The 27460-nt window shown below is 40.3% G+C and overlaps 1 protein-coding gene and 1 pseudogene across 6 annotated transcripts in view; one reads left to right on the forward strand and one right to left on the reverse strand.

Moving 5' to 3' along the window:
• ERC1 (ELKS/RAB6-interacting/CAST family member 1) overlaps positions 1 to 27460 on the forward strand; it is a 697935-nt gene that overhangs the window by 75766 nt on the left and 594709 nt on the right. For all 6 annotated transcript variants that reach the window (XM_006862715.1, XM_006862712.1, XM_006862711.1 and 3 more), the window contains exon 2: positions 9331 to 9747. In XM_006862715.1, the coding sequence (XP_006862777.1) occupies positions 9331 to 9747 (417 nt within the window). The remainder of the gene's footprint in view (positions 1 to 9330; positions 9748 to 27460) is intronic.
• Positions 17686 to 20387, reverse strand: LOC102817634 (annotated as a pseudogene).

Raw genomic sequence — 27460 nt, forward strand, 5'->3', positions numbered from 1 at the left:
TACTTTGGACATATTGTCCGGAGGAAATGATCGTTGGAGAAGGATGTCATGCTGGATAGGGTGGAGGGTCAGAGAAAAAGAGGAAGACCCCCAACGAGATGGATCAGCCAGGTGGCATCATTGGTGGACTCAAGTGTGACAGCAGTAGTGAGGATCGAACATTGTTTCGTTCTGCTGTGCATGGGGTCGCTATGAGTCGGTTCCGACTAGATGGCACCTGACAACAACAACAACAATGGGAAAATATTGAATGATGCATAAAACATCAATGGAATAAAGAAGAAATACGATGTCACTGTACTAAAAAGAAATGATCTATGATCAACTGTTTCAAGATATAGCATATGATCATGAGCCAGTGGTACTGAAGGAAGAAATTCAACGTTCATTGAAAGCATTGGCTTCGGAACAAGGCTTCGGAAATTGATGGAATACAAATAGAATTCTTTAAACAAACTGACTGATCACTTGAGGCAGTCACTTATCTATGCTAGGAAATTTGGCAGCTACTTGGCCAACTAATTGGAAGAGAACCATATTTGTACCCATTTTAAAGAAAGGTGACCTACCTGCAAGTAGAATTTTGCTAAAGATATTCAAGAACTGCTGCAACAGTACATTAACAGGGAACTGTCAGAGGTTCAAGCTGGATTCAGATGAGGATGTGGAACTAGGTTATCGTTGATGATGACAGATTAATCTTGACTGGAAGAGAATACCAGAAAAATATTTACCTGTGCTTTATTGACTGTTCAAAGGTTTTTGACTTTGTGGGTCATGAGAAGCTATGGATAATGTTGCAAAGAATGGGTATTCCAGAACATTTAATTGTACTGGTGAGGAGCTTTAGGGTTATATTCTTTTCACTATACTTAGTCTGTATGCTGAGCAAATAATTTGAGATGTTGGACTAGATGAAGAAGAGCATGATGTTAGGATTGGTGAAAGAATCATTAACAGCCTGCAATATATATATAGATTGCTTGCTGAAAGTGAAGAGGACTTAAAATACTGATGAAGATCAAAGACCATTCAGTATGGTTTACACCTCAATGTATTGATCACTAAAATCTTCACCACTAGACCAATAAATAACGTGTACCCCCGGAAGAACAAATACATATGTGTTGGAAGAAATAAGGCAGAATGCTCCTTAGAAGCCAGTGTGGTTAAGAGTTCATCTCTCATACTTTGAACATAATAAAAGGATGAACTTAGTCCCCGTAGAAGAACATCATGCTTGGTAAAGCATAGGGTAGGCAAAAAAGAGGAAGACTCCCAATGAGATGGATTGGTACAGTGGCAGCAGCAATAGACTGTGAGGATGGCACAGTATTTGGTCTCATTGTGCATAGGATTGCTATGAGTCAAAACCGACTTGATGGCACCTAACTACAAAAATAGCTCTAGACTGCACAGTTTTGTTATTTTATAAACCTCTTGCTGCAAGAAAAACTATTCATGGATTTGTCTGTTGGAAATTTTACACCAAAGAGATTGTGGTGTTTTTCTATATGAAAGGTTGGTTTGTTCTGTTGATGTTGCACTTATTATTTTTCTAATAAAGATCATAGTGAATTTCATGGATTTAAGAATTTTCATTACTATTATTTAAAATATCCTGTCATTTATTTGAGACACAGGTTGGTGTAATAATAGCACCTACATGCTGTACATTTTAGGAAGTTACTTTTCCAGGTTTTCTAGAGTAAGCTAAGGAGCATAAGTAAAAAGTAATAGACTAGTGAATGTTATTATAAAATTAGGGATGTGAGAATTATGAGATCAATTTGCAGAGTATTATTAACAGAATACACAAATACAAATTTTTCTAGTATCATACAACTGAAAGTTTTCTATTAAATTCAGTGTGTCTGTTTTGGTTGATGATTGTAAATGTCTGTGAGATGAATATGCTCATTTTATCTTTTGTATGAATATGTTGGTGAATGCATAGTCCAGTTTTTAGCCTGTTTCTTTCTTTACCTAAGGGATTTAGCAGGCATTCTTTTATAACATAAAACTATCTGGAATGTAGACCATTTAAAGAATGACGATTCATATTTCAATGGAGAAAATTGCTGTGTAGACTTCCAGGCTACCAGGCAGAACATTATTTTTGTTCTGTACCGGTAAACAGAAAAAAGCTCACATGAGAGATGCACACAGAAAACTACCATTAATTTAGACTTGGTGTGGAAGGACTCCTGGTGTGGCAATGTGGGATAATATGCTGGACCAAAAGGTCAGTTTGAACCACGAGGTCAATGTGAAGTTCAAACCCACCAGCCACTCCTTGGAAACCCCATATAGTGTCACTATGGGTCGTAACCGATTCAGTAGCACTTAGCAAAAATAATAACAGTCTAGGCCTGTGGTGCTGTAGGATAAGCACTGGACTACTAACCAAAAGGTCAGTACAGACTCAGCAGCCACTCCTTGGACACCCTATACAGGGTCGCTGTGAGTTGGAACTGACTTAGTGATACTTAACAACTACCACCTAGGCTGAAGTGACCTTTGTAATTATAATTCAGTATCTCACTATAAGCTTCTTTTGTATCTATTTTACACCTTTTCAAGTATGACAACATGGTTCTTTCTGTACACAGTTTTGAATTGGGGTTTTTCATGTGCACATTTTCCCTAGAGCTAAAGTGTATTGCTTTGGTTAATGCACTGGACTGCAAAATTGGTTTGAACTACAAGGTTGGCAGTTCAAGCTCACCAGCTGCTCCTCGGAAACCCTGTACAAGGTTGCTGTACAGGTCAGAACCCTGTACAGGTTGGAACCAACTGGACAGCGCTTAACAACAATCACAACAAACTCACTGCTCTCTAAATTTGCTGTGAAATATTTTGGGTTGCTGTTAATTTGATCTCATATAAAGCTTTTTTTTTTTTTTTTAAAGTTTTTATTGTGAATTATAGTTACGAGTCAGGCTGCTAACCTCAAGGACAGCAGTTCGAAACTACCAGCAGTTCCGAGGGAGAAAGATAAGGCGTTGTGCTCCCGTAAAGATTTACAGCTTTGGAAACCCTGTGCAGAGTCACTATGAGTCAGGACTGACACTACCGTACTTAACAACAGCAATGTGATAGTTTACATGGGAGAACATTAGTTTTACATTCATCCTATCGTATTTCGTTTCATTGCAATGATTACATTCCCCTCCATGCATCATCAAACAACCAAAGGGTACACCCCGCCAGTCTGCCCACCCGCCACCAAGCACACAGCCCTTCTCCCTCTCTGATTCCAGAGTCCCCAGCCGCTCCATCTCTCCACATCATCATTACTGCCTTCTTCTCTGGCGTCACTGCTTCTCTGTCTGGGTAGGGTCCCGCACTCCGCTCCTCTCCCTTGATGGTCCCAGGGACCTCCACTCCCGGACTACAAAATCAAGCACTCCCCTCCTTTTGTTATAAAATGTCTACCTTTATATTTTCACCCCTCAAAGTCAGTCCTGATAGCAGTTATCCACTATTATACCACAAGAGTCTTATCTCCATCTCCTTTCATCAGCCCCGCCAGGCAGATCGGAAACCATTCAGTGGAGATTCTACCTTCCCCTATATCCTCTGGAACTAGGCTCCCTCATGAAAGCTTGTAAGCCAGTCACTTTGTGCCTTTGTAGGCCTACCCCCTTTGGGTTGCCAATGTCTAAGTTGCCCATCTTTGTCAACCCTGCGTAGCAAGGGGTTGAAATGATCCTCGCTGTAAAGATTTGTTCTCTCTTTGGAGCTACTACATCCATAAGTATAGGTCAAGTTCATCAAATTGTGGCAGATTACTCTCTTTTTTCCCTCTTCTTTCTTAATCTAGTCGAGTTCTGATCGTCCAGTCATTGAAGCCAGGTCAAGTGGGTACTTTCTGCAAGGATGGGTGTTCTTGTGCATCTCCCCTCACTTCTTATCATCTGGACACTTCTCTCTGCACTCTAGTCCTTTGTGGCCATGTCACTGTCTCTGGGTCCAGGAATCCCCAGGGTTTGCCACACTGCTGGCCAACCAGGTATCCATCCGAGTTCACAGGAGTTTATTGAACGTGGTTGGACTTAGCTCATAACTTCATTGCTGTTTTTCCCTCACTTCCCCTTATCGGTGACCAATGTGGTCACCAGCCAGACCACATGCTTGCTCATGTATTTCCCTGAGTCTTAGGAAGGAGGTTTGCCTTGAGAGTACTTGACCATTTGCCTTGATGGCTCCTGGGCGAACAACTTGCTTGTTATTGTAGTAGTCAATCAGACTACCGTTACTGTTTTGATTTTTCCTGATGGTTTTATCTTTCAAGAAATATCTTCTATTTTTCTAGCTGCTCCAGGCTTGTCCTTTCAAGCAGAATCAGAGATTCTGGATGGGGTTCAACATTATACCTATGATTTTATGAAGTGCAGAGGCTCCACAGGAAGCCTTCTTCGCTGGGCTCGTTGTAGCCCCATTTTAGATATTTAAATCAGTTTTAGGCTGAAGATGGAATTACAAGCTTTCTATGGTGATGTTTCCGGCTATTCCTTTCTCTCCCCCTCAAGTGTCTATTTTACAATGGTAGGTAAGGGAAACTATGATACAAAAGACAGGCAAGCATCTTAACATTATTTTTTCTCTTTTACTCATTCAAACCTTGCCTCAATCCCTGTATCCCAGAACCTTGTTCCAAGCTTGTGCATACATCATATTTACCTCTGTCCCACTTAGTCCGTGCAAACCTGCCTAACTGTTCTCCCATCCGCCTTGTTCTTCCATTGTGTATTGCCCCTGCCCCCTCCCCCAGCACCCAAGCTATTCTGTGTCTATTCCCTACCCTGTGCTCCACCTTCCCCTCCCTCTCCTCAACCCACCCCATACATCCCGGTAACCAGCAAAGAATTTTTCCCCCCCTTTTAGTGTGTGTTCTTTTTCTTAATCTTTTACAATAATGGTCCTGTGCAGTATTTCTCCTTTTGTGATTGACTAATTTCACTCAGCATAATGTCCTCAAGGTTCATCCATGTTATGTGGTGGCTTACAGCTTTCTTGTTATTCTTTAAGGTAGCATAATATTCCATTGTGTATATATACCACAGTTTGTTTATCCATTCTTCCATTGATGGGCACTTAGGCTGTTTGCATCTTTTTGCTATTGTGCATAGTGCTGCTGTGAACATTGGTGTGCATATATCTACTTGTGTTATGGCTCATATTTCTTGTGGGTAAATACCAAGTAGAGGAATTAATGGATCATAGGGTATTTCTATTTCCAACCTTTTGAGGAAGCGCCATATTGCTTTCCAGAGTGATTTGACCATTTTGCAATCCCACCAGCAGTGTAGGAGCATCTCAGTGTGTCCGCATACTCACCAGCATATAGTGTCGTCTACTTTTTTGATCTTTGCTGTTACTGCTGGTGTGAGATGATGTCTCATTGTTGTTTTGATTTGCATATCTCTAATGGCTCGTGATCGTGAACATTTCTTTGTAAGTTTATTGGCTGCCCAGATCTCCTCCTTGGTGAAGTGTCTGTTCATGTCCTGTGCCCATTTTTAAATTGGGTTATTTGTCTTTTTCTTGTAGAGGTATTGTAGTTTCCTATAAATTTCAGAAATTAGTCGCTTGTCCGATGTGTTGTTGCAAAAGATTTTTTTCCCATTCGGTGGGCTCTCTTTTTACTCTTTTGGTGAAGTCTTTTGATGCACATGAGTTTTTAATTTTTAGCATGTCCCAATCATCTGTTTTGTCTACTTTGTGTAATTTTCAAAAATGTTTGGTAGTGTGTATGAGGCTTTCTGCTCCCATAAAGATTTACAGCCTTGGAAACCCTGTGCAGGGTCGCTATGAGTCGGAACCGATTCCATGGCACGTAACAACAACATTAGAGCCCTCACATTTGTCCCTATTTTTTCATTGATGGCCTTTATAATTCTGGGATTCCCATTTAGGTCTTTAATCCATGCTGAGCTGTTCTTTGTATAAGGCGTGAGATAGAGGTCTTGTTTCAACCTTTTGCATATCACTTTCCAATTCTGCTAGCACCATTTGTTTAAGAGACTGTATCTCTTCCCCATGTAATATACTTAGGCACTTTGTCAAAAATGTGTATGTGGATGTTAATTTCTGGATTCTCTATTCTGTTCCATTGATCAATGTATCTTTCATTGAACCGGTACCAGGCTGTTTTGACCGCTGTAGCCTTGCAGTAAAATTTGAAATCGGGGAGTGAGAGGTTTCCAACCTTATTCTTCTTAAGCAGTGCTTTGTTTATCCTGGGTCTCTTTCCTTTCCATGTAAAGTTTGTGATTGTTTTTTCCATCTCTCTGAAGAATGTTGTTGGAATCTGGTTTGGGATTGCCATTATATGTGTAAATTGCTTTGGGCAGTAGTGACATTATCACAATGTTAGTCTTCCTATTCAGGAGCATGGTATACTCTTCCACTTTTGTAAGTCTCTTGGTTTCTTATAGTTTTCTTTTTATTGATCTCATATAAATAATTTTGAAAAGAATAGAATGGTCACCGCAGACATTCTTTACTGCTAAACTGTTTGGTTTTAAAGTTTAGCGATTGTTTTAGGGCAGTAATTTCAGGGGTTCATCCAGCTTCCGTGGTTGCAGAATGTCTGGAGTCCTTGTGAGTTTTAAATTTTGTTGTATATTTTTTCTATTTTGGTCAGATTCTTATGTAGAGTCCTTGACCAAAATGTTCAGTCATGGTAGTCAGACACCATTCTGTTCTGCTGGCCTCATGGCAAAGGAGGTAACGGAGGCAATAAGCCACACATTCTATTACCTCCTCCGATTCTTGTCTCTTGTTCCAGACAGATAGAGACCAAGTGCTGAACCTTGAATGGCCACTTATAAGTTTTTAAGACCAAAGCACTGCACAGTGAATTAGAAGGTAGAACAGGAACTTTCTGATAGTAACTACGTCAATCAGTTGCATATTTCTACCTTTAATCAGTGCAGTTTTTATAACCATAAAGAGTACTACTCCACAAGCAATAGGGCCCTCTCTCTGCTCCTGATAATTGCCACATTACTTTGGTGTCTCTATGCTTGCCTATTCTTAGCTTTTTACATAAGTGAGTAGTTGTCCTTTGGTGATTGACTTATTTTACCCAGTCTTCAAGCTCTATCCATATTGTAGAATGTATCAAGAGTTCATTTCTCCCACTGGCGAAAAAGAATTCCATTGTATGTATGTATCACATTTTGTTCATCCATTCATCCTTTGGTAGTCCTTTAGGTTATTTCCACCTTGTGACTATTGTGAAATGAATATAGGTGTTCAGGTATCTGTTTTGAGTCTCTGCTTTCAGTTCTTTTTGGTATATACCTACGTATAAAATTACTAGATCATACAGTAGTTCTATTTCAAATTTTTTGTTTACAGTATTATTTTTAATTTGTTTAGTGTATGGACACTTCTCATTTGCTTTACCCATCATCTTTTAGTATATATTATGTTGTTTAAAAACAAAAAGTATCCTTGTATTATACATCTTTTTACACTTGTCCAATTATTTCCTTGAGAGAGATATTTACTGTATTTCCATTTTGTAGTCTGCTAACATTTTTAGACAATGTTACCTTTTAAAAAGACATTAAAAATTTCCTAGTTATATTAACTATGAAAAGATACTGCAGATACTAATTAAAATGAGGATTCTGAATCCCAGGATTACATAACTAGTCAATGTGGGAGTTGGTATGAAAACATTGATTTGATCATGTTTTACTGTTCTTCCCACTATGGCACACAATAGGACTCATCTAGAATTCAAAGAGGGATCTTTAGTTTTTACTTCTTCATTTCTAAAAACAAGATTCTTGATGTAACATCCTTTTGAAATTCTTTGTACCATGTAATGAAATTTGTTTATCTATTCAGATACTGGTGTCTTGGTATGGCACTGCAGGTTAATGTGCTGGTCTGTAAGGTCAGTTTGAGCCACAGGGTCTGTGGTTCAAGCTCACCAGCTGCTCCTCAGAAATCCTGCACTTAACAACTAGAACATTATGCATTCATTTTGTGATACAGATTGATAAGTCTTTTCAAACAATTTAGCTTGCATTTACACTTTGCATTTTGCATTGATTTGTTGTTGTTGTTGTGTGCTGTGGAGTCGGTTCCGACTCATAGCGACCCTACACAGGGTTTCCGAGGCTATAAATCTTTACGGGAGCAGACCGCCTCATCTTTCTCCCGCGGAGAGGCTGGTAGTTTTGAACTGCTTACCTTGCGGCTTGCAGCCTGATTCTTAACCACTATGCTACCAGAGCTCCTTAATTACTCACCCCAATTGTTTCTTTCCCATGTATGACAAGTTCACATATTTTCTCATTCTTTTAAAATGTCAAGTTATATGATTTCCTTTTGTTCATGCTACATTCAATGGCCTGTGAGGATTACTCTGCTTTGAATGCAGGTGCTGTCATTGTGTGACCTTGGTCAAATTATTTATACCTCTGTAAGCCTTAGTTTCTTCAGTTATGAAACAAAAATAATAGTACTGTGTAATAGTGTGGATTAAGTTAACATATAAAAAGTGCTAGGCACAATAGTAATATTTCCTATTACTAATTAATATTAAATATTAATATTTAGTGCATATTACAGAATTTAGAGAGAACGTTCATTCTGAAATAGAGAAACTATATATTTCTTATTGAATAAATATTCATTAAATATTGTTAATATTTTACTGGCGTCCTGGTGTGGAGCTGTGGGTTAATGCGCCAGACTGCAAAGCCATTTGAACTGCAAGGTCTGCAGTTCAAGCTCACCAGTGGCTCCTCGGAAACTCTATACAGGGTCGCTATGGGTTGGAACCGACTCACTGGCACTTCACAACAATAACAAATATTGTTGTTAAGAGCTCTTGATTCTGCTCTGACTTATAGTGATCCTGAAGAGTTTCCAGTGAGCTGCTGGTAAGTATATATTATTTAATACTTTTAATACATGAAAGTCATTTTGTGCTTTTAAAATCCTTTGTATTTTTTGGTGCAAGTTTTTAGTGACTGTATTTTTATTGTTAACTTCAGTTTTTATATATTTCATTGTATTAATTTTATACTGTTTATTTTATTGTGTCTTAAAATGAGCTATCAGTTTATGTAATTTATCCTCCTTTTTTGGGAATAAACATAAGTTGTATCACTGACATTTAACAGATTATCTCATTTATAAATTTAAGAAAATGTGAAATGGAATAATATGAATCCTAATTTGCTGAATGTAGGATTCTGATAGCTCTTTTTGACTCCTTCCAAAAAGGTTTGATGGTATCTTTTTTGTTACTTGAGGAGGCACACTGACTTGGGGGCTTTCTCTCTGTCTTGGTTCTAGCACATGCAGATGACAATCCAGGCTCTCCAGGATGAATTGCGGATCCAGAGGGACCTGAACCAGTTGTTTCAGCAAGATAGTAGCAGTAGGACTGGTGAGCCTTGTGTGGCAGAGCTGACGGAGGAGAACTTCCAGAGGCTACATGCTGAGCATGAGCGGCAAGCCAAGGAGCTGTTTCTTCTTCGAAAGACTCTGGAGGAAATGGAACTACGTATTGAAACCCAGAAGCAAACCCTAAATGCTCGTGATGAATCCATCAAGAAGCTTCTGGAGATGTTGCAGAGCAAAGGCCTTTCTGCCAAGGCAACCGAAGAAGACCATGAGAGAACAAGACGACTGGCAGAGGCAGAAATGCATGTCCATCACTTAGAAAGCCTTTTGGAGCAGAAGGAAAAAGAGAACAATATGTTGAGGGAGGTGAGTGACCACTTTTTTTAAGTTGTTAATTTATAACTAATATGCTAAATTTTCTTTTCTTTTCTAATAAGCATCTTGGTTTAGATAAATTTTTATGCTCTCCAGTGCTAGTGGAAGGAATTTCTTCTTTTGCATTTAATGTTTCTAATTTCTATTTTGAATTACTCTCTTATGTGGGATGACAGTCTGGTATGAGGGCTTCAAAAAGTTCTCGGAAAAAAGGAATTGAAAGACAATAGAATTTTTCCATGTTACTTTTTAAAGCCTCCCCATCCCCTTATATACTGACTTGATAAATTTCTGAGTCTTTTTTATTTTCATCCTGATTTCTTTTTTTACTAGAGGGGCACAGAATTTTCTTGGGTTGTTATTTATCTTTAGATTTGTTCACTGTGATGTACATAACAAAACAAGAATTGAATATGTATTTATGCCTCAATTTTTAAAAATTAATAATAAAAATAGGTAATTACCTTGGTTTAGGTATGCTTATAAAGTCTTTGACATCAGTCATGGATGGATACTTTTTGGTGTCTTGGAAATTGTTGCCATGTGGTAAAAGATGTGTCATCAAAATCATTTGCTGCTATGGAGGCACAGCTAGAAAGAATGATAGATTCACTGTGATTTGCTTTTCTGAAAGAAAAGTCAGACTTTAGCTATCCACTTTGATGATTTGATAATGCTTCATTTTTATAGGTAGTGGTTCATTTTGGAAGCATAAAAATATATATGTGGTAAGAGATTTTGAATAGCTTTCATATTTGGGTATGGGGAAGAATCCTAACACTGTATTAGTATATGTCTGAATAAATGCTTTTAAAAATGAAATGTGAAGAAGGGTGTTTAAGAAATGGAATAGTCCCAAAGCTGGAAAAACAGTTACTTAAAAAAAAGAAAAAGAAAAAGAAAGTACTTCCTAAATTTATATTTTGGTTCCACTTATTTTGAAAAAAATCTGAGATATTTATATACAGTGAAGACATTTTTGTTTTTAAAGGTTTTTATTTTTAAAAGCATGTTTTTTGTTTTTTCTTTCTTTGTGGATTGAGTGAAAGTTTACAGGGCAGATAATCAGTTTTACATTCAACAAATCATACAGCTTGTTTCATCACAATGAGTACATTCCCCTCCATGTACCATCAGTTAACAGTATTTCTCTCTATTAACTTTAGTTCTTTTTTAAAACAAAACAAAACACTCAGGCATATATAATAATTTATATCACCAAAGGGCACATTCTGCATGTCTGCCTCATGGCCACCATCTCTTAGTCCCTCTGTTCCCATGAATCTAGAGTCCTCAGCTGCAACTCCCTCTCTGTGTCCTTCTCCAGCAACTGTTCCCTAGGGGTTTGTACTGAAGAAACTTGATGGTTTGCCTTGATGGCTTCCCGCTGAATATCTTGCTTATTCTTGCAGTAGCCAGTCATACTGCCATTTTTGTTTTGAGTTTTTCCTGATGATCTTTCTTTGAAGATACATCTTCTTTAGCTCTAGTTGTTCCAGGCTGGTCTGCTTGTCCTTTCTAGTGGGAATGTCCCACCTCAGAAGGTTCTGGTTGGGACTCAGGATTCCACCTAATGTCCTATACTTTGCAAAGGCTCCACAAGAGGCCTGTTTCACTGGGCAAGTTGTAGAACTCCTTTTAGGTATTCCAATAAGTTATAGGCTGAAGATGGGCTTAGAAGTTTTCTGTAATCACGTTTCCCGACATTCCTTTCTATCCCACTCAAGGGTCTATTTTACAATAGTAGGCAAGGGAAACCAATATTCATAAGACAGTCAAGCATTTTAGTATTGTTTCCCCTCTTCAGACCATGCCTAGATCTCTGTATCACAGAACCCTGTTGATCCAAGGTTAAGCATGCATCACTATTAACCTCTGTCCCACTTAGCCCATGCAGACCTGTCACAGTGTTCCCCTACCTTGTTCTTCCACCTCCTCGCCCTTCTTATATTGCCCTCCCCAACACCCGAACTGTGATGTGTCTGCCTTTACCCTGTGCTCTATTGTCCCTCCATCTACCTCTCCCGAATCCCCCCATCCCAACGCCACCCTTGTGGTTATCTTATATTCCTTTAACTTTTCCCTCCATTTAAGACAGTCTGTTTTATCCTATAGTTTACCTGACCATCCCACCACCTAGATCTCTGTTCCTCTGTGTTTACCTTCTTTTACATTGTAATTGTTTTGATCATAGGCTGACCTCCCAGATTCTCTGAAATTGTCCTTAGAGTTTTATTCTGTTCTTGACTCTTTCATTTGGCAGTTGACTTCTGGGTGATGCTGCCATGTATGTCAGTCTCTGGTTGTTGTCTGTTGTTGTTAGTTCTCTGCCCACAGAACTCCCTTTAGGATATTTTTCATCACAGGGTTGGATTGGGCAAAATCCCTTAGCTCCTGTTTATCCTGGAATGTTTTGATTACACCATCATATTTGATTGACAACTTTACTGGGTAGAGGATTCTTGGTCAGCAGTTTTTATTCTATTAGGGTTTCATATATGTCTCCCCATTGCCTTTTTGTCTGCATGGTTTCTGTTGAGAAATCTGAGTTTAGTCTGATTTGCTTTCCTTTGTATGTTAACTTCTTTTTTCCCTAGCTGCCTTCAGGATTCTGTCCTTTGATTTTAGAGAGCTTGACTATTGTATGTCTTGGTGTTTTTCTTTTAGGGTCTATCCTTCCTGGGGTTTGTTGAGCTTCTTGGATGCTAATTTTTTCGCTTTTCAGGATGTTTGGGAAATTTTCTTCCAGAAGTTCTTGAACTATCTTGTCTGTGGACTTGTGTGATTCTTCCTGTTCTGGAATGCCAATAATTCTAACTTATTCCTCTTCATGTTATTCAACATGAATCTTAGACCTTCTTCAGATTTTTTTTTAATCCTTTTTTTTCTATTTGTTCTTCTCTCTTAGTAGTGTTGAGAGATTTATCTTCCAAATCACTAATTCTGGCTTCCATCTTTTCAGTTCTACTCCTTTGCCCTTTCAGTGTATTGTCCATTTCTGATATTCTATTATTAATTGTTTGGATCCCTTTCTGTAGGTTTTGAATTGTTTCCAGTCTGTATCTATTTAATTTGATTGTTTCTGTAGCACTTTCCTGACTTCTTCCTTATTTTTGTCAACTCCATTGTAAAGTGTTTTGATACATTTTATAATCATTTTTCTGAATTCCTTCTCAGGCATTTCCAAAGCCTGCCCATCTTCTGGGGTATGGATTGTAGGTCTACTTCCAGCTCATTTGTCTCAGTCACTTTATCTTGTTTCTGGATTTGTGCTAATATGGTCATTTGTTTCTGTCTTTTGGGCATATTCAGGAGTTATCTGTCGCCTTAAAACTTGGATGGGTGTGTGTTTTGGTATTTTTTATGCTTTCTGATTGCCTCCAGGTAGACGTGATCAGGAGATGTGCTTCCCTTTTCACTCTTCCTTCCTGAAATATTTCAAGATGCCACTGTTGGTCATTATGACATAATTCAGGATTTAATTTTCAGCCTATTTCCTTTTTATTCTGCCTGTCCTGCTCCACAATCCCCATTCAGGCCGTTTTTCCTAGTGATAAACAGTTCAGAGTCACCTGTGGCTGTACTGCCATTTGGCTGTTTTGTTTTTTAACACAAGAAATCCTTTGTAGTAAATCATAGTAGCATTAGCAAATAGGTGAGCTAAAACTTAAAATTCAAAGTACTGTTACCTAGTGATGTTGTTATTGTTGTTGTAAAGTGCCATTGAGTTGATACCAACCCATAGTGACCCTGTATAGGGTTTCCAAGGGGCAGCCTGATGAGCTTGAACTGCTTACCTGTAAGTTCAAATGGCCTTGCAGTCTGGTGCATTAACTCACAGCACCATGCCAGGACTCCTACCATTATTAATAATGGTGATAACCATTATTAATTTTTGTACATAAGGTGCCAGTTCTTTTACTGTGTATATATTCTTACTTGCTCTTCAGTTTCCTTTCTCTCTCTCTTAGAAAGACAGAGTAGGATATGAGAGCTCTGTTTGGTAGAACTTTCTGTGTTAATGGAAATGCTCTATATCTGATCTCCTTAGTGTGGTAGTACTGGCCACATGTAGATATTGAACACTTAACATCTGTTTAGTATTGGAAATTTAGACTGCTATAACTTTTCAGTATTAGGAAATTATACTTCCTGGGATGTCCTTAAATACATATACCCCTTGAAACCTGCTGTAGACTCCAGATGTGGTACAGTAGAATAAGCACAGGACTGCAAACCACAAGGTTGGTAGTTCAAACCTACCAGCTGTGTCTTGGAAACCCTGTACAGCGTTGCTATGAGTTGGAACCTACTTGACAACATGTAACAACAGCAACAAAACCTAATGTGGTGCTGTGGAATAAGTACCTGGCTGCTTGCCAGCAGGTTGACAATTTACCTACACCAGCTGCTCCTTGGAATCATGATATCAGAATCAGAACCAACATGATGGCACTTAACAACAAAAAACAATCCATACCAAAACCCATATCTTTTCAGTTGATTCTGATTCTCAACAACACTATAAGACAGTAGAACTGTCCTATAATGTTTCCAAGTTTGTGAATCTTTACGGAAGCAGACTGTCTCATCTTTCTCCAGCAGAGCTGCTGGTGGACTTGAACTGCCAACTTTTCAGTTAACATATGAGAGCTTAGACACTGCACCAAGACTCCTATCATATACCCCTCTACATAAATCAATTTTGTTTTCCCTTAGGATAAATTCTTACAAATGAAAATGCTGATTCAAAAGGTATTCACGTTTTCAAAACTTTGACTAAGCTTGACCTCCAGAGTGTCTGGACCAATTTACCCTACCAGCAACATATACTATATTCTTATGACTGATCCATAGCTGTGTCAGTTCCAACTCATAGCGACACTGTGTAGGGTCACAGAGGAGTGGCTGGTGAGTTTGAACCACCGACCTTGTGGTTCAAACCCAAGTTGAGGTTGAGTGCTTATCCTGTGGTGCCACACCAGGACTCCCAGTGCTCTTTAAATGATCAGACTGCACTATTTCAGAAAGCTTCCTGTCAAATGCATATTAGACTGGCACATTCTGAGTTTCTTTCAGTCCAAAAACTGTATTTTAATAAGATAGCTCAAAGCTTGATTGTAGGACATTACCGAAGTTTTAATAACCTCAGATAACATGCCAGATACAGGATGAATGTTAATGTTACATTTTTGCTGCTAGTGTTCTGAATATTTCAACCTATATCAATGTATTTTTGGTGTTTGGAGTTAAAAAATGCCAAATAGAGGAGGATTGTGGAAAGCCACAGTTTCATTCTGCCACAGAACAATATGAAACAATAGAAAATATGGTGAATTTGAAAAAATGGTGGAAGAAATGTGAATTTAATACTGATTTTCAAATAATGAGAAGCTGTACCACTATTAAGTCCCATTTAAATGAAGCACATAATCTGGAAAAACATACAGACCTTAATCATATCAGCACATAATTCTACTTGTCATTAGTAACAGAGCATCTTCTAATAGGAAACGTAGTCATACTAATTAAAATTATGTAAAAGCAAGAGGAAACATTTGCTTCAGAAAACGTGTTTCGAATGCCTTTTCTCCTTTCTGTTTCTTGTAGTCGCTTCAAGACTGCCCCAATTATTATTATTATTTTTTTGGTGAAAATGTACTTGTGTAACTGTTTTAATATATAGATAAAGCTAATCATATGATCTTATACTTAAGTGTATAAGTCTTCATCATTCATTTGATTTATTGCAGCAGGGTACTATGTTATTTTTAGATTGCCATTGTCTAACACATAGTCAGCATTCAGTTGAATAAGTTGAAAGGTTGTTGTTGTTATATGCCGTGTGGAGTACAGGAGCAGAACGCCTCATCTTTCTCCCACGGAACAGCTGGTAGTTTTGAACTGCTGACCTTGTGGTTTGCAGCCCGATTCGTAACCACTACGTTACCAGAGCTCCTAGGTAACGATATTTAAACCTGAGCAAAATTTTCATTATTTTCATTTGGTAGGATTAAAAGTTAGATCGTTGTTGTTGTGAAGTGCCTTTGAGTCAGTTCTGACTCACAGTGACCTTGAGAAGCAGCTGGTGAGTTTGAACTGCTTACTGTGTAGTTCAAATTGAAGACCTTGTGGTCCAGTGTTTATCCTAATAGAGCCATTTCTAGTAGCAACAATGTTGTTGTTAGGTGCCTTCAAGTCATTTCCATTTCATAGCAACCCTCTTTAGGGTTTTCAAGAAATAGCTAGTGTGTTTGAACTGCTGACCTTGTGGTTTGCAGTCCAGTGATTAGCCTACAGTGTAGGTTATGTGCTCCGTGGGACAAAGATGCTACTTTCTACTCCCATAAAGATTTACAGTCTCAGAAACCATATACAGATTTGATACTAGTCAGAACTGACTTGACTGCACAGAACCACCCCCACCAAACTTAATAAGAAATATGATGGATTGCAGAATTTGCAAAATGGGATATTCTTTATTATTTGGGACTAACCAAATCCATTGCATTGTCGAAATTTTTAACTTCCTTGGCCCCTGGTGGACCATGATAGTAGCACCTCACTAATCATTCTGACCATCAAAGATTCTTTCCACACATAAGTGAGGAAGTCTCTAAAATGCTTACTTGTTATTGTTAAGTGCCATCGAGTCACTTCTGTCTCATAGTGACTCTACAGGGTTTCTGAGGAGCAGCTGGTGGGTTTGAACCGCTTAGTTTTGTGGTGTCAGTTCAGTGCTTATCCTACAGTTAAGTACCATTGGGTTGGTTCCGACTCATAGCAGCCCTGTATAGAGGAGTGGCTGGTGAGCTTGAACCACTGGCCTTGTTGGTTCAAACTTACCTTGCAGTCCAATACATTAACCCACAGTGCCCTACCAAGACTCCATGTTAAAGAAATCCTACTAAATAAAGTGAAAGATAACATTCTTATATCTTAGTCTTCTGCTTTTCTGAGAAGTTTCTCTTCTGAAGAACTCAAACTTTCTTTATAAAAGCCTGCCTGGGTGCCTAGAGAGTAGGCTCCAATTCTTTTCTTTTGTGGATAATTTTGTATTCTCTGCTCTATAAACTGTGTGTACTGGTACCCCCTTGTGGTCCTGAAGATGGCAGTAAAAACCCTCAAGTAGTTTTTTTAAAATTTTATTCAACTTTATTAAAAATGAACAGTAAAGAAATAAAACTGAATGTACAAATGAGAGACTAGAGAAACAGGTAGGAGAGAATAGATGAACCCAGCAGTGATGACTGCTATTTGTGGTTATCAGATAACCCTGACTGTCCACATCCAGCTCCCCTCATCTGACTTTGGGGACAAGAAGCCTTGTCATTACAGACAGCAACTGACCAATGACATGGATGTGCCCTCTCTCTTGTCCGTAGCCCACCGTCCTCTTTACTCACTATAGCTTAGGGGAAACCCAGGACAGAGTTTGGGGAAAACTCCAAATGCCTACAACTTGTTCTCAGGTCAGAAGTGGCCGAAGCAGCCCACACATGGCACTCAAGCCAGCAGGCAACAGTTTTTTGAAAACGTTATATGCTCTGGCACTTGAGACATACCTCGCCATCTAACACAGGTGTCCTGAACAGAAATAATTGTGATCCAAACTATTAAGCAGACACAAACCACTTGTAGGTGGTCGGTTATTAAACATCTGGAAAAAAAAAAATAAACAACACTGGCAAAGTAATGCTCACCTGAGGTGGGCGAAACAGAAGACGGAGCAAAGAAATCAATACCATGACTCCATGTCATACCCTTAGCCCAGGAGTCTGTGAGAGAAGCAAGGTGATTCAGCTCCAAACCCCACTTGACCACAGATCCAAGTCCTCAGTGGGCTGGTGTTGGGTGTAGAAAGCACAAAGTGAACTGAGCACTCACTCTGCCCTCCCAAACCAGAAGGCACAATTAGTTACTTAGAATTTAGAACTGCTAAAGGATCATTTTCCGTTTCACGTCATGGCTAAACTTGTTCATCCTAAAGAGTTCACTGTCGTAAAATGCTGAGAGGTTGTGGATGTTAATCTGGCGAGCCTTATCCACCAAGTCCTTTTCAGGCACTTCGATAGTGTCCTGCTGGGCCCCAAAGCGGTTGTGTTGATAAGTCACCTGCTCTGCCACCAACTGCTTCAATATGAAGAGCAATAGCTCATTGTTATCCCTCCGGAATGAAAGATAGCGGGCAAAAGTCTTCCTCATGCTGCGCATGACACTGAACTTCTGCATGTTGATGAAGCTCTCCAGCATCACCCGGATGGCCATGTTGACATCGTCCTCGATCACGTAGTCCCTCAAGTGAATACGCGCATGAGCCTCTGCCATGCGGATCATGGATTCGATGTACCGCACTGTGATGGGGATGCTACCTGTTGCCATAGATTCTTTCCTGAGATCACTGTACATCTTGGCCACCTTGTCTTGATCCATCTGGTTGAGCTTTGGGTGAACCTTCTCCTTGTCATAGATGATGTACTTCTTTAAGACTTCCTGGGGCAGAGGCTCCACTCCATATGTATTTGGCATGGCAGGCTCTGGGATGCTGCCATTGACCAGCCCCTCTTCTTCCTTATTGCTGGGGTGGTGCCTAACATGGCTGCCCACCACAAAACGGGCCAGCATCTCATCCTGGACTGGATCCACTACATCCCTCACCACACACGGGACATCAAAGCATGAAATGATGGGTTCTGGGAGGTCCACATTTTCTGAGAAGGTGAGTGAGGGATCGTAGCGGCCTCCTATGGGGTTAGCAGCAGCAATGACAGTGCAGCGAGCCTGCAGGGAGGTGACAATACCAGCCTTCGAAATGGAAATGCTTTGTTGTTCCATAGCCTCGTGGATGCTGGTTCAATCCTGGTCATTCATCTTGTCAAACTCATCAATGAGACACACTCCACTGTCAGCCAGAACCAGGGCTCCAGCCTCTAAGGTCCATTCCCTGCTGACCGGATGCCGTTGGACATACGCCGTAAGACCGACTGCTGAAGCCCCTTGGCCAGTGGTGAAGATGGCCCGACTTGACACTTTCTCAATATATTTGAGGAACTGAGATTTAGTTGTGCCGGGATCTCCACACAGTAGCACATTAATATCACCTCGTATTTTGTGCTTACCCCCTGGGTTTTTGGGCTCCCCTCCAAAGAGAGCCAGAGCCAGACCTCTCTTGATGTCTTCATGACCATAGATGGAAGGAGCAATACTGGCAAAGATCTTCTCCCCAATCTGCTGATCCTTGAAGAGACTGGTGATCATCTTCACATCCTCGTCGGTCAGTTCCCCTACAGCCACCTTATTGTCCTTCTTGGTCACATGGTTGGCCAGGATGACAGTGGCAAAGACAGGGAAGCCATGGGCAGTGTTGAGGGAGCCATCATAATTGTTATGGTAGATGCCAGTCAACTCTGTCTCGCTTCCTGGTTTGCAGCTGTCCACCAGATCAGCAAGGAGAATGGCATCCTTGGAGCAGGGCAGCCGGCCAGCTGCCACTTTGCCCGGACTCTCTTGAATTCAGATCCACTGGTAGTTCTGATAGATGGTCTCTTCCATGTTGACTTCGAAGGGGCCAGCTGACTGGCACTCGGGACAGGAGCCTGGCTTCACCTCCTGGGTCTGTGATTGACAGAAAGGTCCCAGGACAAAGTTGCACTTGTTGCAGTTGTACTTGACCAGGCTGAGCTGGGGCAATACGCCAGTGCATCTGGTTACCACCCCGCTGGTACGGATCAGCTGGTTCAGGTGCAACTGTCTCAACGAGCGCAGTTCCTCCACCAGGGGCAGGTGGGAGATGCCGACGTGGATATGGCTGGCAATGCGGTCATACTTGGGGTACATGGCCAATACCACCTCCAGGGCAGCCTCGTCAAAGATCTGCAGTAGCTCTGCTGGTGCCTCCGGCAGAAAGTAGGCCAGCACGTGCTCCCTGGCTGCCAGGTCCTCGTAGTTCACCACCAGGCTCTCACAGTTTTCTTTGCACATGTCACTGATGCGCTCCTTGAAGACATTGTGGCCATGCCCATCCACATAGGTATGCAGGAAGTTCTTGAAGCGATGGTGGATTTCCAGCCGTGGAGCCGCCATGCTCCCCCACTCATGCACAGAGTGGCCCTTCACGTCCTCCAGGTTCTTGATACTCTCAATCATCTCCTCATCCTCTTCGTCGTCCTCAGTGGCCCGCTTCACCAGGCGACGTTTCCGGGTGGGACGCTCCTCATCTTCCTCATCACTGTCATACAGTAGCCCACGGTGCATACGGCCCAGGCCTCGGCCAGCTTCCCGGTCCCACTGCCGCATGGCCCACTCCGCCGCCTCCCTCTGACTGGCCGTCAACTCCTCTGCGTCCTCATCATCCAGAGCCAATCCCTCAGCCTCATAGACATCCAGCTCTGGGATGGCATGCCATCTCCAATAAGCTCCTCTCCATCCTCTTCCTCTTCATCCAGGGGTCCCTCAGTGTCTAGCAGCCCTTCAGACTCATCCTCAAAGGGTGGCAGGTCCTGTCCAGGACTGGAGGTCAGGGCATCAGTGCGCCGGGAGCTTCGGCCAGGGCTGGAGGTGAGAGGGTCAGTGCCTCTGCGGCGCCGCGCTGGACTGGATGCCACAGTGAAGGACTCTGATGATTCCGCCATTGCTACGCTGTGTTCTTCTCCTCTACGTCCGGCACCCCTCAAGTAGTTTTTACCAAAAAATAAAAAAAAGAGGGAGAGAGAGAGAGATTCTTTTTAAAGAGTTGGTGTAAAAAAAAGATGTAGTACTCCAGGAATGTTATTTTTTGTTTGGTTGTTGAGGCTTCTCCAAAGCTCCCTTGCATTTCTTCTTTTTAACCATTCTTAAAAATGTGCTTACTGTCAGATAACTTATGGATCTTTATTATCTTACCTGTGATTTTTAAAAGTTTTTAACACAAATCTGGCTTGTAGTTGAGTTGTCAATTAAAATAACCACTCTCTCCCTTTTTAAATCCATTGATAGTTTAAGGCATGCTAGGTTTACTCTGTAATTTATTAGCAGGTAGAGAGGGGGTAGTAAAATTCATTACTAGCTGAACTCCAGGCAGTTTACAAGGGACAGGTCTAGACTGGATACTGGTAGAACTTTCACAGTGGAAACATAATATAAAGATAAAAATATTAATTGTATTATGGTGAAAAATATAATTGTATTTCCTTTAGAGCTGTACTTGTCAAAACTATGAGTAGAGATAATATAAGGAGATAAATAGAAAGTGATATAAGGAAACAGGCCTTGATGAGAGAATGATGGGATGTAGTATATATAAGTTCTCTACCTTTCTTACCCAGCTAAGAAGATAACTTTTTCATACCTAGGACAGATGGAAAGGCTAACAGAAAGATGTCAGTCTTCTCCAAATATATTAATTGAAATATGCACAAATGATTTTGCAGTTTATTCGCAAGAGCAATGGCAGGAAGAGTTAGCTAAGTAGAGGATGATAATGATGGTGATGATGTGATTTTAAAATCCATTGATATTGAAGAGTACTATACTGGTGGGTTGGTGCATTGGACTGTAAAGTCTGTTTGAGCTACAAGGTCGGCGGTTCAAATTCACCAGCCTCTCCTTGGAAACCCTATACAGGGTCGCCATGGGTCGGAACTGTCTTGATGGCATTCAATAACGACAATACTGGCACAAGAATACATGCTTAATCAATGAAACAGAATAGACTCCAGAAATAATGTAATATTAAGTATATGATGTATGTTTGGAGAAAATAGCCATTCATTTGGAAAACAGTTAACTTAATTATACTGCCCTTCCTTTACGTATTCAGCAAATATGCCAACCTCAAGGTCCGCAGTTTGAAACTACCAACTAACTGTTCCAGGGGAGAAAGATGAGACTTTCTGCTCCCATAAAGATTTACAGCCTTGGAAACCCTATGAGTTTCTATGAGTCGCAATCAACTCATAGAGTCAGAACTGACTCCACGGCACATAACCACTACCAACATCAGTGTGTATTTGAAAGTGGGATAGGTACTGGGTATACATTTTTTCCCCCTATCTAAACATATTATCTGTGCCTTCCTAGAACTTAAAATCTGGTGGAAAACAGATGGTAAATTCAGTAAACTCATAATTATGGGATAACAGAAATAGATTGGGTGGAGTGCTAATTAGTTGGGGGAAGGGTTTCTGTTACAGAATGTTCCTGAAGGAAGTGAAGGAGACAGCCTTGCTGAGAGCTTGGGTACAATCATTTCATGAATAGGTTTTTAACAGTTTTAAAGACCAAAGGAGTTTGGAGGCAATAGGAAGGAGCCTTACACAAGGGCATACTGTATAAGAAGAGTGAGAGGCATGAGATTAGAGGTTGGAGAGGTAGACATGGCCAGACTTATTCAGAGTTTTGTTAGTCACCTGATGCGCTTGACTGCAAGATCAGTTTGAATGGCAAGGTTGGCAGTTCGAGCTCACTAGCTGCTCCTTGGAAGCCTTATACAGGGTCGCTGTGAGTTGGAATGACTCGATGGCAGATAACAACAACAAGCTGGTGTGGTGATGTAGGATCAGCACCAGACTGCTAACCACTAAGTCAGTGGTTCAGACCCACCAGCTGTTTCTTGGAAACCTTATACAGGATCACTATGAGTCAGAACCGACTCAACAGCACTTAACAACAGTAACAGCATGTATAAAGGAGTCCTGATGCACAACTGTAGGATAAGCACTGGACTGCTAACCACAAGGTTGGTGGTTCAAACTCACCAACCACTCCTCGGAAACCCTATACAGCATCGCTATTGGTAGCAACAAAACCATTTATAAGCCATGTATAAGAAGAGTCCTGGTGAAACAGAGGTTAAACATTTGGCTGCAGACCGAAAGATCTGCAATTTGAACCAGGAGAAAGGAACTGACAATCTGTTCCCACTAAATCCATTGCCATCAATTAACTTGATTGATTCTAACTCATAGTGACCCTATACGACAGAGTATGACTCTGCTCCCGTACGCTTTTTAAAGCTGTAATCTGTAGGGGGAGTCCTGGTGTGATATAGGAGTCCTGTTGGATAAGCTGTAGGATAAGCACTGGACCGCTGACCACAAGACCAGTCGTTCAAACCCATTAGCCATTTCCTTGGTTTGAAACCCTATAGGGTTGCTGTGAGTCAGAACCGACTCAATGACATTTAACAATAACAGCAGCAATCTTCAGGGAAGCTGACTGCCACGTCTTTATCCCACCAAGTGGCTGGTTGGCTATAACTGTTGACCTTTCAGTTAACAGTTGAGTGCTTAACCACTGCTGCCACCTGGGCTAATTCCCATAAGGATTGTATGTTTTGTTAAGTGCTGTCAAGTCGATTCCTACCCATAGCGACCCTGTGTAGGGTTTCCAAGGAGCAGCTGGTGAGCTTGAACCACTGACCTTGCAGTTCAAACGGCTTTGCAGTCTGATGCAATAGCCCAGTAGTTGTTAAAATAGTTGTTGTCAGTTCCAACCCATAGCGATCCTGTTATAGGGTTATCAAGGGGTGGCTGGTGTGTCTGAACCACCAGCCTTTCGGTTCAAACAGACCTTGTAGTCCAGTGCTTTGTCCTAGAGCGTCACACCAGGACTCCCATGAAGATAACAGCCTAGAAAACCTGCATCAGTTCAACTCTGTCAAAGTGGATCGTTATGAGTCAAAAATCGACTTGATGTTACCTAACAGCCACCACCACCATGTGCAAGGAAGGCTCTAGGAATATATATAACATTGGTGAAAGAAATCTCTGTCCTCTAGTAGGAGACAAAGGACCAGCCATCATGATTCTTATAGATTGAAGAGAAAACTCCTCAAGTGTTAGATCATGTCAAGAGTGATGTGATCTGCTTTATAAAACTTACTCTGTCTGGGTGTGTGGAGAGTAAATGGGAGGAGAGTCACGAGTGAATAAGGAGTCTAATAAGGACTTTACTGTGATCTAGGAGTCCTGTTGTGGTGCTATAGCATAAGCATGGGATGGCCAACTGCAAGGTTGACAGTTTAAAACAGCAGATCTAGATTATGTGAACAGTATCTTAAAATGTCTATTGGAAATATTTATCACTAGTGTATTAGGAAAGAAACAATTGTGAGTTGACAACACCAGCATAACTAGTTGTTGTTATGTGCCGTGGAGTCGGTTCTGACTCATAGCGACCCTGTACAGGGTTTCCGAGGCTGTAAATCTTTACGGGAGCAGAATGCCTCATCTTTCTCCCGCGGAACAGCTGGTAGTTTCGAGGTTTTATTATTTATTGGTGTTATGATCCGTCTTTTAAATAATGGATAGTCCATCAATTCTAAGACTCTAGTTTTCCCCATTTTGACAGTGTGACATTGGACTAAGTCTTCCACGTGATGGTATTTTACAGTTTTTTGACAGCAAGGCAGCAGTCCTCTTATTTGCCTATACATTCACAAGACTAGTCATTAACTGTGACTATTCATTTTGTTGTCCATTGAGTTAGCATTGTTGGTATTTCTCATGTTAACTTTCATTGTTGTAAAATAGCATTGAAACTAAAAATTACTGCTATGGAAAACATTATAAAAAGTTACTGAATGTGATGCAGTGCCTGTTTAAGTAAAAAGAAACCTCTTACAATTAATATAAAAGAAAATTCTTAATGATAAAGTTTCTTATTTGAAAAAAATAAAAAATTCTAAACGTTGTGATTTATTTGCCAACAGTCTTTCTCTTTCTTGCCAGCACATTATAAAACAGTGGTGTGTCTTAAAAATCAGTGACACATTAAATTTTATGAAATAATGGTAACATTAAAATGGCATTTGTATCCAGTAACATTTGTGATTGTGTTTACGTTTTGTTAGATAGTAGATAAATAATTCTTCCCAAAAAAAGCAAAGAGGGAAAAAAGCAAAATTTAAATTAAGCGCTGCAGTTTGTTAATGTGTTGAATTACTTTGTTATGTGACTGTACATTCTTGTTATACTAATAGTTGAACTCTAATATGGTGCTGTGGTGCTGTGGGTTAGTTCATATGCTAGATTGTAAAGTCATTTGAACCGCAAGATCAATGGTTCAAGCTCACCAGCCACTCCATGGAAACCCTATATAGGGTCGCTGTGGGTTGGAACCAACTCGATGACACTTAACAACAACAATAGTGCAGCATTGTAGGATAAGCACTGAACTGGTAACCACAAGGTTGCCATTTTAAACCCACCAGTCACTCTTGGAAACACTTTTCAAAGGGTCACTATGATTCAGAACCGACTCAAGGGCATGCAACAACAGCAGCATTGTTGGAGTCCTGGTGTGGCACTGTGGGATAAGCACTGTACTGCTAATCACAAGGTCAGCGACAAAAAGCCCTAGACTGAGTCACTGTGAGTCAGAACCAAATCAACAACACTTAACAATAACATTGTTAGATTTTCTATTTTGTTTCCTTTGATTGATAGAAGATTGAGGACATCTAGTGGACAAGTTGTGAACTACTGGCAGGACTTAGTGCTTGGGGCTATTGAAGTTTTAACAAGCTTTACAGATGATTCTGGACTCAATTGCAATATAGCTTTGGTTCTCATGTTCAGCAGTTCAAATCCACCAACTGTTGCTTGGAAACCCTATACAGGGTTGTCATGAGTCAGAACTGACTCTATGGCACTTAACAGCAATAACAAAAGCAGGTGATTCTGGAGTCCTGCTGTGGTACTGTAGGATAAATACTGAGCTGCTAACCAAAAAGTCCAGTGCCGTGAGGCAGATATTTCAGACATAAATACTATTTGTCAGTTACAAATACATCCTGTTAATTTTTTTTCTGGCTTTTAAGGGTAGTGATTACGAATCAGGATGCGAACCGCAAGGTCAGCATTTCGAAACTGCCAGCTTTTCTGTGGGAGAAAGATGAGGCTTTCTACTCCCATAGAGATTTACAGCCTTGGAAACCCTGTACAGGTTTGCTATGAGTTGGAACCAACTCCACAGCACATAAACCACACCACTAAAGGAAGGTAGAATATGAAATATTGTTTGTAACCTATTGTTTTCTTCTTTAGTAAATTAGAGAAAACGGTCAATTAAGTAAGTGTACCACAACCGACTAGACTGCACTGATAATTCTAGGGCTTTCCCTGCTTTTGTAAATGAAAATTCACCCCCGCCCCCCCCTGGCTTTTGTAAATGAAAATTTTCAGGCCAGAAGGAGACAGAGTGAACAAATAGCACATTCTACCACTTACATTTGTTTGAATAATACATTCATTTCTATTTCCAATGTCTTCTCATTTTATTAACAGTGCATGAGTCAGAGGCTTGATGTGCTCAGTGGGAAAGGGGAATTTATCAGCTCACTGACTGCAAGATGTGTTGGTAATGAGCTTTAATTTGTTCCAGTGATAGGTTTGAAAATGTCTTCATGGGAAAGTTTTGCATGCCCGTGCTGCTGCTTGTATGCAGAGAAGGATTTTTTTTCTTTTTAAATCAAATGGATTTGTTTTCTGTGTATTTGCTTCCATGCTTGCTTGGGTTTAAAATGAAACAGTAGTAGTTTGTCATAGAGTAAGGTGCTTTAAAAAATTAACGCAATTTGTATCTAGGTGATGGAGGAAACATCAGGTAAAATCAATTCAGAATCGGAATTGCGAGCCATTCCAACAAGTAGGTGAAGAAATACCAAACCCCCCAAAAGTTGCAAAATATGTTACAAAATCTTATTAATAAAAATCATTTGTGATTTGCAGAGTTTATTTTTGTCTGTACATTAAATTAAAAAAAAATAGCATTCATTTCATTGAACGAATATTTTTGAATATTCACTGTGTGTCCAAATGATGACCTTGTTCCCAATAGAGTAAATGTGGATAAACTGAGGCTAGGAGGAGATTGATGAGAGATTATTATGGTTTGAACAAATGTGTTAAGTGTTGAAATGGAAGAGATGGATTTAAAAAAAAATTAACATTCTTTTTGATATACTATTAAACAGATTAGAAAATAATATCAAACATCTTCATAAAGTACAAAATAAACATCCTTGCAACCACCTAAGCCTAAAAATAGAACTTTAATCCAAAAGTCTTTCAAGTAACCTAGCCCAGTCATAAATCTCTCCCTTCCTTCTAAAACTAACTTGGCTTTTAAGGAGGCCTGGTGGCACTGTGGGTTAGGTGTTGAGCTGCTAACTGCAAGTCTGGCAGTTCAAATCCATCAGCCACTCCAAGAGAGGAAGCTGTGGCTATCTGTTCCCAAAAAGATTTACAGTCTCAGAAACCCTAAGGGGTGCTGTGAGTCAGAATGTACTTAATAGCAGTGGATTTGGTTTTACCATCCTGACTTTTAAGGTAATCATGCCCTTGTTATTGTTAAGTGCTGTGGAGTCAGTTCCGACCAATAGCCACCCTTACTCTTCATTTTATTTATCATGCCTACTGCTGGTAGCTTTGTGGATTACAGGCTGGGTTGCTAACTGCAAGGCCAGCAGTTCAGATCAACTATTTGTTCCAAGGGAGAAAGATGAGACTTTCTGCTCCAGTAAAGATTTGCAGGGGTGATACGAGTCAGAGCTGACGCCATAGCACACAAACAGGATAAGCACTGGACTGCTAATCTCAAGGTTGGTGGTTTAAACCCACCACCAGCTCCTCAGAAAGCCTATACAGTGTCACCATGCGTTGGAATAGACTTTACAGCACTTAACAACAATATATATGATTTTATATATATATGATATTAGTAT

Source organism: Chrysochloris asiatica, unplaced genomic scaffold, assembly GCF_000296735.1.
Source record: "Chrysochloris asiatica unplaced genomic scaffold, ChrAsi1.0 scaffold00050, whole genome shotgun sequence".
Taxonomy (NCBI): Eukaryota; Metazoa; Chordata; class Mammalia; order Afrosoricida; family Chrysochloridae; genus Chrysochloris; species Chrysochloris asiatica.